Source organism: Cryptotermes secundus, unplaced genomic scaffold (assembly GCF_002891405.2).
Source record: "Cryptotermes secundus unplaced genomic scaffold, Csec_1.0 scaffold989, whole genome shotgun sequence".
Classification (NCBI taxonomy): domain Eukaryota; kingdom Metazoa; phylum Arthropoda; class Insecta; order Blattodea; family Kalotermitidae; genus Cryptotermes; species Cryptotermes secundus.
This window is the reverse complement of record NW_019738982.1, coordinates 357,228-370,977: the sequence shown is the minus strand read 5'-3', so window position 1 is coordinate 370,977 and position 13,750 is coordinate 357,228. Positions and strand designations below refer to the sequence as shown.

The window sequence follows — 13,750 nt, the reverse complement described above, 5'->3', positions numbered from 1 at the left end:
ATCTGCATTAATGTGGTCCAGTTTACCCGGTCAAATGCCTTCTGCCAGTCTATGAAGCAAACACACAGTTCTTCATCTATCTCCAAAGTTCGTTCTGCTATAATTCTCATCATCCCAATTGCATCCATGGTTCCTTTTCCTCTTCTAATTCCAAACTGATCTTCTCCAAGTATATCCTCTAATTCCCTTTCAAATCTTCTTTTAAGTAACTTTGCTATTATCTTTGCTGTATGTGCAATAAGGCTTATTGTGCGATGTTCGCTGCATTTTGTAGCTTTTGTCTTTTTCTTTAAGGCAATCATTGTAACTTCTGTAAAGTCCTTGGGCCACTCTCCAATTTCATATACCACATACCAAAACAATAAAATATACATATCAACATGTGTCCGGAAACATTTAATTTGTGAGTTATAGCTGAGGGAACACATTTGTAAAAAGCGCCTAAGATTTCCTCCATGGGATTCAGTGCACGCCTCGACACGTCTCATCACGGACCGCCGAATCCGTGCAAAGATGGCGGGGCAGTTGCGGAGAGTCTGACAGGCATGCGCAGTGCGATGGTGATGGGTCTCTTCGTTGTTAATTGAGTCGTGTTCCCACAGGTGAAAATCCAGAGAATTCAATTCAGGCGGTCGTGGAGGCCATGCAATGGATCCTCCTCTGCCAGTCCGGCATTATTGAGAACATCACGGCTAAAATGTTCTGGAGCACACCCGTGCATGTACCGCATTCGTGCTCTGGCCGCCAGTGGCTTTGGCAGATCTTGTAGGAGGAAATCTCGGTAGTGGCTGTAAGCCAGCGACCGTACCCAGCATTTACCAACAGCCCCTGCCCAGACATTAATGCTGAACTGCTGCTGGTGTCCACGCAGTCTTCTTCTAGCTGTAACTCACCAAATTCAAGGTCTCCGGACACATATTGATATGGACATTTGGGGGGTGGGGGAATGTGGAACTCTTGCCCTGAGTTTGTCCTCACCTTTCAGATACACCCTCCGTGTATACACACGCACACAAAGTAGTGTAACCTTGAGGTTAACGCTCGAAATTGGCGCAGTTTATGGATACCATAGCAACGAATTGTCGAGCGTTCTCATGCTTCCTACACGTAACTTACGTCGCAGGCCACGAACGAGCGAATAGTTTCTCTGTTTTAATGTTTCATATCTATTCTTTGAATACTGAATATCCTTTGACGTGGATATCTCAATGTAGTACTCCGTATGAACGAGACGGTTTACGGAACCTGCTGTCTCCGTCATTAACCGACAATCCATGGTTTTCCTCAGTCCCTCCACCTCATTTGGGCCATGACCATCCGGTTGGACGCTATGTATTCTCAGATAGCGACAGCGGCATATGACCAAATGGGAAGCACTCGTCCCTCATCTCCCGGGATGGATGGTTCCGGTGCAGGGCGTCGAGGCGATCTGTCCGTCCGCCCACACACAGAGACGCGGGTCTGATCGATGGCCCTTTGCAAATGACTGATGAATCGCTGACGGTATATGGGCGTCGGGGGTGCAGAGGGGAACGCAGCAGGCTCGCAGTTAGTTACCCCTTTCAAGCCTCGAATTCATCTAAATTATACGTAAATATTCAATAGAAAATTCATCACCAGGCGAGACATCTGTCGGGAATAATTTGGATGTCTTGCGTGTATGTAGTAAGTAACCCCATAATCCGGAATTTAGATATCGCTAGAGAAAGAAGAAAGAAGTGGGGAGGGGGGGGTAGTGAGAGACACTACAGTAGGGTGGGATCAAGAAACTATATCTCCGGTTTTAAAGGATTACAAGCAGTGAACGTTTGTCCTTCTGGTACAGGTAGAGCATATATGATCGGGTTTTTTTGTTTTTAATTTCTTTTATTTTTATGTCGCTGGAAGGGGTGCATTATAGTAAAGTTTTAGCTGTAGTTGGGAGGGCTATATTACGGCGAAATTTTGACATTACCAACGGGAAGGCTGCATGTGAAGCATGCAGTGCAACTTGGAATTTCGATACCAACTCAGCATTTGCTCTAGGATCGAGTAAAACAACGGAAAGCGTTGATGGAGTTGTCCGGTCGCAGGACCTTCCGGATGCAAAATGACTTCTAGCCAGCAGTCCGGCATTAAATACGCGAACCCTATCATTAGGCCCTATCACAGGTGGGACAACTGCGAAATTTTCTGGCTCTGTGGAACATTGTCTAGCTCAATTATGTGCATGCGCAGCGGCGTTTTGTCTCTCCACGTTGTCATTGGGATGACGTTTTGAACTTCCAGCCCAAGGGCAAGTATGTCATCCTGAATGGCTTTAGGAGGGGTGGTAGGAGGGATGCCTTTGATAACCAACCTGTACGGCTTGGAATCGTTGTGCTTAATGAGATTAAATGGAAGGTTATTTTCTTTTAAGAAGCTTTGTAAGTTGAGTTAATCTTGGTACGCTGAAGTCTGACATGCTATGCCAGCTGTTATTCTACAGGTTGTGAAACCTATAAGCTGGAATTTTGAGTGAAAATCTTTGTTAAGTCTGGTCCTGTCACCTTGGAAGTGGCGGTGGATGACGACGGGCGGAATTTTCTCTCTGAGAGCAGTCAGGAATTTGTTGTTCTTGTGCTCTGAGCTACCAGAAACATAACTCTCAGGAGCGGGAGAGAATGGCAAAGCTGTATTAATGGCGGATTCTGTTATGGTTGGCTTTACTTTTGTTTTGTTTTGTCTCTTTCTGTGGTAATGACGGTGAAGTCATTATCCTCCGCTATCTCATCTGGGTTAGGCGGTACAGAAGAGGCTCTTGCAGATAATGCAGGTTTCTGTGCACCTTGGGAGCAGTGTACATCTGCAGCCACTGTAAGGCTGTGATTGCCAGAAGGGCCTATCACGGGCGAGGCTGACTTGGGTCTGCATGGTTCTGACAGTTTGTGGTTTTCTTTAATTGGGTGGGTTTTATTATCTGTCCACACAGGTGTCATTTCTGAATCTCAGTATTTAGATGAAGGGCTATCGGACTCCACGCTCACTGGGGCCGGAGCGCGTGTTAAGTTCTGTAGTTAATATGGTTGATTTTTCTATTGGTTTACTTTTCCGGGTTTATTTCTATATACTTTCCTGGTTTCTTTAGGTTTTTGATTAGGGCTGAGGGCCCTCCGACGTCCATATCCCTCTTAATGCCTTGGGAGTCCAATCAAGTGGCCTTAGACTTCACATACTGGCAGCTACGGTTTACTCACCAACACCGAGCGTACCAGGGAAGTGATGATACTGACACTAATATTTGGAACGGGGTATAAGCTGAAGGGAACTGAAGCAGGGACAGTTGCATAATCCGGTGATGGCAGTAACCTCCGAGGCTTTCCTGAACTTACTCCTACAGGCTAGCGCCGTTTTACCAATGTTGCAACACTGGTTAAGGGTGGAATGTAAGGATTACAAAGGATCCTCAGTGTACGTTTGCACCGTTAGCTCTCAACTGGGGCAGTACAGCCGGGAACGCACGGCGTTAGCTGGAATCCTCTTCTTTGCTTCTCTTTGTCTTCAAGGTACGGGGCTCCTTATTGAGAACCACGTTCTTGGAGCTCCCGTGCTGGACCAAGAGAGCGTGCCTTGCGGGTATACGCCCTTCCTGGCTGAAGTCTCTCAGAGAAGTGAACTCGATCGTCTAAGTAAGATTTAAACATCTAGTTTGTTGTACCTCACAGGAAACAGGTTACGTTTCTGCTACAAAACCGAACCTGTTAATGCTGTTTGGGGAAACAGTCGCTGTTTATTATGAGAAACATACAGAACACACAGATGCACTTCCAAATAATCTGTAAGAGTCCAGTCTGTACTTCACAGGAAACACATTACATCTCCGTTACAAAGCCCAACCGGTTAATGCTGATTAGGGAAACAGACGCTCTTTACTGTGAGAACCATTTGGAACACACAAATACTCTGTGCGGGAAGAATGTAGAATTTCAAAGTGTTAAAGAAGGTGGTGCATATAGTTACCGCTTTGTTTTGAAGCCTACATGACTATCATAAATACCGGCATGTAAATTTGAGTCCCAGATGCCCGGTGCACCATTATTCCAGAAAAACTGATTGTTAGAAATATTAAAAATGCTCAATATGCCTACAATATTTTTCCCCCTTTCAACATATGATAGACAGAAGTAGTCTTGCGGACTTTCCATGCCTAGCAGGTCCCTAGGGGCCTACAGGCCACACGTTGTAACCCACTGTGTTAAGAGGTTAAAACTTAATTTAAGCTTGTAGTCAGTCGGCGTTCACCTTTGCGACTTGGACTTGATGTTAATTTGCTGAGAATGTAAACCTGTCTTTATAACGGGCTGTCGGCACTTGTTCAGTGCAGGCTGCGCCCTCTCCTGAGAGGTTCGGCTTTGTGTGACTGTAGACTCCTCTGTATATTTATTTTCAGTCAATTCCCCCTTTCGGGCGCTCCGGTACATAGCGTCGAATGGAGGAACGGATTTGGGAAAAAGCGACCGTGGCCTAGCCAAGGCATAATCTCCGCATTTTTCGGGAGGACAGAAGAAAAGCAGGAAACCTCGGTGAGGGTAGCCTGTGTCTCGGTCAGGACTCGAACCGCGTGCCTCCCAAGCACGGGACTAGAACGCTGCCGTGACACCGGCCTGTCGCATATTTATTTATGGCTTATTTAGCGATGCTGTCAGTAACAAGGCCTTGATAATCCGAAGTAATTTGGGGGGGATGAGAGGTCATACGGATTAGTGAAACGAAAGTAGCCCTAAAAGAAAAACAAACTTAGAATGCAAATGGAAAATGTATTGGTATAAGTAGTCCTGATGAAAATAAATAAATACAAATATCCCTGTAGTGCCCTTATTTAAAGACTATAAAAGACAATACCTTTATTAATCGATAAAAGTTTCAGAAGCTGTACTTGTTTTTTAACGTAATAATACAGGTTTGAAGAAACTGTCTTAAGTTTTGCGTGAAGAGACAAGTGACTCATCTGCCTTCCAAAATGCCATGCAAATTAAAAATATAAAGTAAAGGTAAAGCTATCCATGTAAGAGGCCGTGGAGGCCCATAAAGTTTTGAGATGTTGAGGCTCCCACATTTTCTAGACAATCGGCTCGCAGATGGCGGTGAGGTTGTAAGCCTTACGTGCCAGCCGCCCCCGGGAATATTCCTGGTACTCATTTCTGTTAGAGGCTGAGCCGACCCCAGGACCATAGTGCGGCTGGAAGGACTAGGCAAATAGAAAAAATCCACCTCATCGGGATTCGATTCCGCGACCTTCCGGCTTGTAGCATAGTGCCTGAACCAACTACTGTAACCGGATTAGCTAGGGTTTACTATATATAGCATAGAATGATTCAATCTTAATGAACTGGAAAGGGAATTCGTGGAAGTAGTTGTAGTCTGATTTTAGGTCACGTCCCAGAATTGTCTGGAGGGAGTGAGGAGGATGAGGGGAGACTTCAGTCAGAATAGTCAGAGCCCCAGGCGGGATTCGAACAGGGCACCGCGGTACCGCTGTGCTACATTGTTCGGTTTCGGAGTATAAAGTGATATAATGAAACCAGTGGAAGCTGTAGTCTATCATTTTGAAGATGAAGACCACCATATTGATTTAGTACGCAGGCAATCAATATGGCTGCCGGAAGCTTGGACACGTAACAGCAGATGTGTCTCACTTCAGCTGAAACAGTTCCTACTTAGCCTGAAGTGCTGTGCAGTCCACTTCATTGGGAGCTGTTGGCTGTCACCTGACCCACTTCTGTCACAGACATGGCTTCGAATTACACATCTAATGGTTTGGAAGTGTTCTGTAAATTGGATTTGGTTTCTTCAACAATCTGGCAGAAAGGCCCGTGTTTCTTCCGGGATGTGGCTGCTTTGCCTGTCAATATGACAGAACACAGTGGTTGGAACTTTAGGGATAACATTGCGACCTGAGCAGCTGAAGTTTACTTATGTAACCGAAGAAAATTAGGCATCGGGTTTCGAAATGCACTCGCCATAACAGCCGTGGCTGTTAATTTCATAATATCCGTGGTTGTTCTCTGTCAGGTCCGCGCTAGGAAAAATTGGAAATTTCAAAGCCGGAAAATGATCTCTTCTGCCCTCCACCCCACAAAATGTAGTGCATTCTCTTCTCTTCTCTTCTCTTCTCTTCTCTTCTCTTCTCTTCTCTTCTCTTCTCTTCGTATATGTATATATGTATGCCTGTTACCTCAGTGCAACGCACACCACCCAGAGAAATACTTGGAATGACAGCTGCCAGTCTCCCATACCAAATTTAATCGGAATCCATTCTGTAGTTTTCGACAGTAAGCTTGCGGACGGACAGACGGACATGCATGCCTGACGAGGCGGTTTCTGTTCCAGAGGCGATGAGGTCCAGCGTTCGCTGGAGCTACTGGACAGAGTGTTGTCGGAGTTCGACGACCTGGAGAACGGCAGCTTGGGCGAAGGCGAAGGAGCAAGGTCACGAGGTGCCCCCGCCCCTCCGCCAACCTTGGCAGAGGCACCGGGCCATGTGTCCAGCACCCCTGAGGAGGATGAGAGCCCTTCCCTTGGCGGCCACCAGTCCGAGGACGACGGCTATATGAGTATGAACGGGCGCCGGGCCAAGTTTGTCTTGAGCTTCCGTCCAGTCCCTGACGAGGGTCAGGCCCTGGAATTACCGCCGGCACCTGAACCGCCGCCGGACCCACCCCCGACTGAAATGGCGGACTTCCCGCCGCCTCCCGAAGAGGCGGAACGCATCATCTCCACTCTGCTTCCACGGTACGTCCCTACACAATGATGGTTCATGGTGATTTCAGGTGGAGATATGAGGTTTGTGGTTTTCAGGACGGTGACTGGCGATCTGGGTACCGACTGGCAGTTATTTCCAAATTGTGGGGGGAGATAGTCCACAAAAGTTACATAGTAAAACTAAGTCCATTGTAATTATGAAAATGACATGAATCATAGTAAGCCTTAATTGTTAAAACGCTGAAATTTGAGCCGCGGGGCATTATTACAAGCCGAAAGGTCGCGGGTTCGATTCCCGATGAAACAATTGAGTTTTTATCAGTTGACCTAATCCCTCCAGTCGCCTGCGCGTAAGGCTGTGTACATAGTGTGCAAGGCCCTGCCCTAACGTATCATGAAGATGGAGGCAGTGTGTTTACCCGAAACTTTGGTTCCCACTGAAATTGGAGGCCGTATGTTTACATGAAACTTTGGTTCCCACTTGCCGCATTACACGGTGCCGTATTCGAGAAAGTCACAATTAGAAAGTTGAAAGGGCCCTCAAAATTCGCTTTACACATACATTAGTTTCATATGGCTGTGATGTGCTGTAGTTTGGTAGAAGTTTACCGACTTCTCTGAGGGACGTGCTGCTTCCATCTTCAGGGTGCAAGTTATCCTCTGTCTGGGGCTACTTTTCGAAATAAGAAAGGGAAGCTATTTTGTTCTCAGTCATTCGTCCTTATTCTGTACGTGAAGATGGAGGCAGCGACCTTCTCAGAAGAATTTCTGTCATACTACCAGAAAACACGGTGCAGTTTTCCAGAAGACAGTAGTCTTCGTAGTTATTCCGTTGGCATCCTCAAATCTCACTTAGTTTAAAGTGGAATTTAGCAGTCTGAATTTTTTCTGGGGGTTTGGGGGAGTACCAAACCGACGGCCTGATACGTCGGTTTCGTTCATGATTCTCATCCAGGGCCTAAGGAGTGCTCACTAGCCCAGGTGTTCGTGGAACAGAATCGTAGGTCTTGGGAACGACTTTGACGGCGATAAGAAAAAGAAAGCCTACAAAAACTCTACATTCTGCCCACAGAGTGCATTTGTGTGTTCCATATGGTTCTCACAGTACACAGCGACTGTTTCCCCAAACAGCATTAACCGGTTGGCTTTGTAGCGGAGAAGTGAAGTGTCGCCTGTTTTTACAGCTGTTACTTGACAATGGGTCTGCGTGTCACGATATGTATAGGCCTCATGTGCTCCTCACTAGCGTCCCATCAGTAGAACGGATTTTGTTCATATTCGGTGGTCAAGAGTTTATCCATAATACGTCTGTGCTCGGTGAATCTAAGCATTCTAGCTCCCTTCATATTGGTCCCCCAAATCACAAAACAGCGAATTTCTCGAAAACCGCTCTAATGATTTTGATTGGCGTGTGGGTACCGTCTCCGTAAATAAAACTGCACTGGCGCCATCTTTAGGTACGCCCTCGGGGCCAGAAAACCGTAATGCCAATTTGCTCGAAATCGACTGTACCGNAAAAAAAAAAAAAAAAAAAAAAAGGGAGGGGGGGGGCAACATTCAATTCATTGCCGGAGTATCGAATTATAGGTCAGTCGCGTATGAGAAAGTTTTTGCAGCGTCATTCCCCCACCCCCCGTAGTGGGGAACGCCTGAAATTCTCCACACTTATGAACAGGTGCTGCCTGTCATAGTCATTGTATATCGTGTTGCAGTGTTTCCCCTGGGAACTCGGCTAAGAGAAGCAGTGTGCAACGCGGCAGAGCGTTCCTCAACGCCATGACACTGGAAGATCGGCGTCTCGCAGGCAGCAGGGTCACCACGGCCACCCAGACCACACTGGTGAGTCACGTGTCGCCTTGCAGGGGTCACATTTGTTAGTACTCGTGCGCCATCTGTACGATCAGCAAGTTCCGTGGGTTTTCAAGTCCTGTTGTTTGCATAATATGGAGAGAGAACCGCAAGATGGCAGCAAAACGTGGGAGTGTTTCAGTCGGTATTACAGTGTTCATCTTTGCTGAAGAACCTCCTCTCTCATTATATGTATTACGAAATTGTTTCTCCAGTACTTCCCAAACTTATAGAGTGCATATGCAGTGAAATCGTGTTTTCATAATGCCCCACAAGATCTCAATGAAAGGGTTATGTGTAGATACCATGCTTGAAGTTGGAACTGTCACTTTTTCACTTTGAATGTTTTGGAGAGTCCTGTAGGCAAATAGCCGATGTGATTTAGGACATGTAGACCAGCTGGACACTGAATAGCACACAACGTTGTGCCTACTTAAAATTCCTGTGTCTGACTAAGTAATTTCTCAATAAATGTGTCATTTCTCATCTTTTATATTCTGGAAAAAGATACGAGATACATAAAATCCCTAGGCAATGCCGATGCGGCCCTCTGTAGCACAACCTTATAAACATCTTAATCTATCATACCGGTCGCCCCACGATTTCTGAATATATATCTTAACTGAAATCTAAGAGCATATTAATATTTTGTACACGTACGTCTTTCTCCTTTCTTTCCTCCCTCACTTTTTCTCTTTCTTTGTCGTCTTCTCCCACCCATCATGGTATGTAGGTGGATTATATAAAAGGCCCAGTATTTAATAGTCATTGCTCGATGCTTTTCTGGATTGTTCAGTAGTTTGGAGATGAAATTCAGTTCTCAGAGTGTCGATGTGTGTCTGCAGCCGAAGACTCGGCACCAGCGCCCGTTTGGCTGGGAGACAGAAACTAACAACCCGCCCTTCCACCTGCAAGAGCCACCGAACCCTCAGCTCCGTTTCGGAAGTCTGCCGTACGATGGCGTACTACAGCACGCGCGATTCCCTCCACCGTGGTTGCAGCGGCAAGGTCCCCTGCCGCCACGGACACTCCCTGGCGCCATCGAGCGGCATCGCGAGGTACGACGTCGCGGCTCAGGGGACGGCGCCGATGGCTCAGGATGCGGCGGTGAAGAGCCGTGCCCGCCACTGCGCACACTTGACGAACTTACTGACGACTTCTCCGACGATTCCTTGGAGGAACTTCTTCCGCCGCCGTTAGCCTCCAAGAGGAACAGCATAGCGTGGGAGGTTCCCCTTGGTCTGGAAGACGCCGACCCCCTTCTGACGCCTGGCAGCACGAAAGTTGTGGGTCGCAGGAGGCGACGATCCGGAGATCACTCAAGTAAGTGTTGCGGAGGCCAGAGTTCGCTTCCAATAGTCAGTAATGCAGATCATTCTCGTGATATAACTTAGTTTGTCAGTCCTCCATATTTACGTACCATTATCATCGACTCTGAACGTTACTGTCGACTGGGTACTTGCTGTCTTCATGGGCTCACTTCTCTGGCCCAAAGGAAGGGGGCTACGTGGTTTGCCTTAGTCCCTCCAGTCACAATACTGGGATAACAGTTACAATTAAGGCACGAACGCTTTGATCCTAATTCTGTTCCGTTTTATTTCTCGCTGATGAACCTGCCGTTGTATGCCGTTTGTACAAGTAAAAAGTAAATAATCAAGTACATGTTTGCTTATTTGTTTATCAGTGGACTATCTCCATCAACGGAGGCTGGTATAATAGACCCATTTGAGGTCCCTGGAGCAAGGACTCCTCACCCCAGCCTTAGCATGAATTATATTTGATTGTGCTATGTTCTTGCTATCGTAATCATCTTTGTTCTTGTTGCTTTTTGTATCTTCACACTGTACAACAGGGGTCAGTCCCGTTCATGCATTACGCCTTCTCCCGTAGGCTCATTGTGCATTGGGTTCATGACCATGTATTTAAATTAAATTAAATGCTATTATTATTATTATTATTATTATTATTATTATTATTATTATTATTATTATTGTTATTGTTATTGTTATTGTTGTTGTTGTTATTGTTATTGTTGTTCATTGATTGTACAGTGTTAACGGAGAGGGAATTAAGGCGAGGGAGTGACCATGGGTTAGTTTCAGTAATATCGCAACATTCTCTTGGAGTAAATAAATATCTCATGAATAACCAATCCCCTTTCAGTACACGAATATTCCTACTGCGTGTAATATGAATAGATAGTTCCTCAAGGGTTATTTCAACTCTCGATATAAATAGTCCCTGAAGAGTTCTGTCTTCTTGAATGTAAAGCCGTGCAGTCCATTGGAAGTCAATCGACGTTACAGAGGAACATGTCGCCTTCATCTTAAAGGACGAAGAGTAAGCCAAGCAAGAAATAGAATGAAGCAGGTATAAAGCAGAGCGAAGTGAACACGCTTACAAACGCAACCTGCTCTGATGGAAGCGTTTTATGTTCCTTCCGAAATGTCGATTGACTTTCAGCAGACTACACGACGCTATATCCCAAAACCTGAAGTTCTGCACAAATATACTGTTACTATACAGGTTATTAGAACCAAATCTCGTTCATCACGGAGTTAAAATAAAAAAAAAAAAGTAAATTCGCACTTTGGGAGGCGGAGTCCACCTGAGTCCACTCGGCAGGTCTGCCTCTGATTGGACAATTGTACCTGCCCCTCGTGATTATTATGATGGAGATAATTTTGTGGAATGAAGATTGGCAGGGGAACCTAAACACCTTCCACAGCGCCACTTAGGTCACCACAAATCCCACGTGACCAGACCTGGGCTCGAACCTGGGCATACGAGCTGCGGCGCTACCTGATAACAGTTACGTTGGCAACTGCTGTACACAGACCATTGGCAACTCCAAATAGTTCGATAAATCCCGAAAGGTGGCAGCATGTGAAGGGTGTAATGAATAGCCGAAATTAAATACTTCTCTGAGGTCCAACTAGATTTCGTGCTTGTTTCTTCGTATGGATTCTGGGATTATTTTTTTTTAAATTTGCCGCCATGAGAAAGCCACGTGTTTGTTAAAATGGCGTATGTTTGTGAGTGATTACGAATTGGCGGATTTTGTAAACGTAGTGAATAGTGACACTGAATTAGCTGAGGGAAGGAAGGACTGATTCTGAAAGTAGTAACGTATGTACCAAATAATAATAGTACCGAAGTGGCCGATTAGAGGGAGAGACGTATTCCGAGTTCCCTTGTTGGGGTTGATGTCTGTATAGCGACGAGCTGAGAGCATACGGCAGGGGTCCGATTTCTGACAGGGCAAAGTGAATCTTCCTCATAGCGTCCATACCAGCTTTGAGGCCCACCCAGCTTGCTGTCGAATCGGTACTGAGTTCTCCGAGGGCAAAGCGGCCGGTGTCTGAAGCTGACCACTTACCTCCGGCTAGTACCGAGGTCAAGAGAACGTTGAGCAGTACGTCCACTCACACTTACGCTTTCATAATGCACTTCTTCATTAGTTAAGCACGAGGATAACTTTCTCTTACAGGTCGTTTAAGACTATTTTTACTTATCTATTCATGATGGATCCGTTTCTTCAATTGGAGAAAGGGGTAGCCTTATTGTGATTGAAATACATTTGTAAGTCGGTTTCTCGGATCACATCAGCTATCACCTCATAGCAGTGGTTCCGTGGTTCAATTCTGGATGGGTAAAGATAATTATCTCGTCATCTCTGCACCCAGACTGGCTCTGGGACATAGTCTCCTTTACACCAAGTACTGAAGGTGATGCTGCAGGAGCATGAAACTGCATGAAGCTTTGCCTCCACTGGCTCACATATTATCAAGACATGGTGCTTAATTGATTAAAGGAACAACTTCGCCCCTCCCATCCAATAATTTCATGCCAGAACAGCAGTGGCGGCCAGTGAATGTCGTGGAAATCGCCTGTTGCTACAAAGACCCCGTGATGCTCTCATATCTGGTGACAAATTCACAGTACACTTCTTAGTTTTGTAAGTGATTTTAGTTGCTCTTAATCCTAAAAGTTTTTCGTATTGTAAACACAGATACCTTTTCCACCTCTAGGAAATGCCTGTGCCTAAGATCCCAACCTCTGGTAGGCCCTGATTCTTCTGCACTCATGAAGCATTTCTTGGGCTGTTAGTGTCACACTGGAACCAAGTTTCCTTCAGCAGTCACAGCATCACAAGTTTGTGGTCTCAAATTCTAGGTGACTAGAGAGACTGCTTCTTATATTCACCACATAGTCATACCATCCAATATTGAAAAATATACAAGATACAAGTTTCAGAAAGCTCTTATGAATAAACTTGGTTGAGTCACTATGCTACAGGCTGGAAGGTCGCAGGTTCGATCCCCAATCAGTTTATTGAATTTTGCAATTGACCTAATCCTTCCAGCTGCACTATTGCTCTGGGATCTACTCAGCTGCTAACAGAAATGAGTACCAGAAATCTTCCTGGGGGTGAAGGGCGGCCAGCGCATAAGGCTGACAACCTCATCGCCATGTGTGAGTCAGTTGTCTAGGAAATGTGGGAGCCTTGACATCTCACAACCCTATAGGCCTCCACAACCTGTTACAAGGATAGCTTTACCTTTATCTTACCGTGTGAAAAAAAAAATTCTTTGTGAAGATCCACCCACTGGCAGATTTAATCTGCTTGCAGCTAGCTTGTATGATGCTTTGTCGGCACACCGTGTTACCGTAATGTTATGCAGCATCATTATGATGTTCCTGAATGACATCCAGCGCTTATAACTTCTGCTTTGTATTCAGGAGGTTACTAGTTCAGACCTTGGCCTGGAGACAAAGTAGCCTAATTTGTGTCATAGCTGTCCTCAGTAACCAGGCGAACACTAGGGTAGTACATTGAATTAGGACGTTTATATTGTACATTGTGTTATGTATTGTACAGTGCGTACAATCAAGTGCGCGCCGCGGCTGCAATTTGCCGTGAGTCATACCACCGCAGAACGGATGCAACTCCTCCCCGCGACTGCAGTGCCGTTCCCCGATAGCGTGAGTGTAGTGGTGTCGCTGAGTCTCCGTCCATCAGTTGCTCTACATGCACACATTTATAAGAATACAGTAAAAAGATAACTTACCGTGGTTTATAACAGGTGCTGAAAGTGACCTCCTTCTGCTTGCAAACATGCCGCGCATCTCACAAATAAATTACGCGACACTCTCTGCAGTTCGTCGACGGTAATTGAAT

General features: G+C 45.8%; 1 protein-coding gene across 1 annotated transcript in view; it reads left to right on the top strand.

Annotated features, from left to right (window-relative positions):
* LOC111871533 overlaps positions 1–13,750 on the top strand; it is a 136,919-nt gene that overhangs the window by 26,427 nt on the left and 96,742 nt on the right. Inside the window, exons 10-12 of the mRNA XM_023864701.1 lie at positions 6,349–6,750; positions 8,433–8,559; positions 9,414–9,891. Of these exons, the coding sequence (XP_023720469.1) occupies positions 6,349–6,750; positions 8,433–8,559; positions 9,414–9,891 (1,007 nt within the window). The remainder of the gene's footprint in view (positions 1–6,348; positions 6,751–8,432; positions 8,560–9,413; positions 9,892–13,750) is intronic.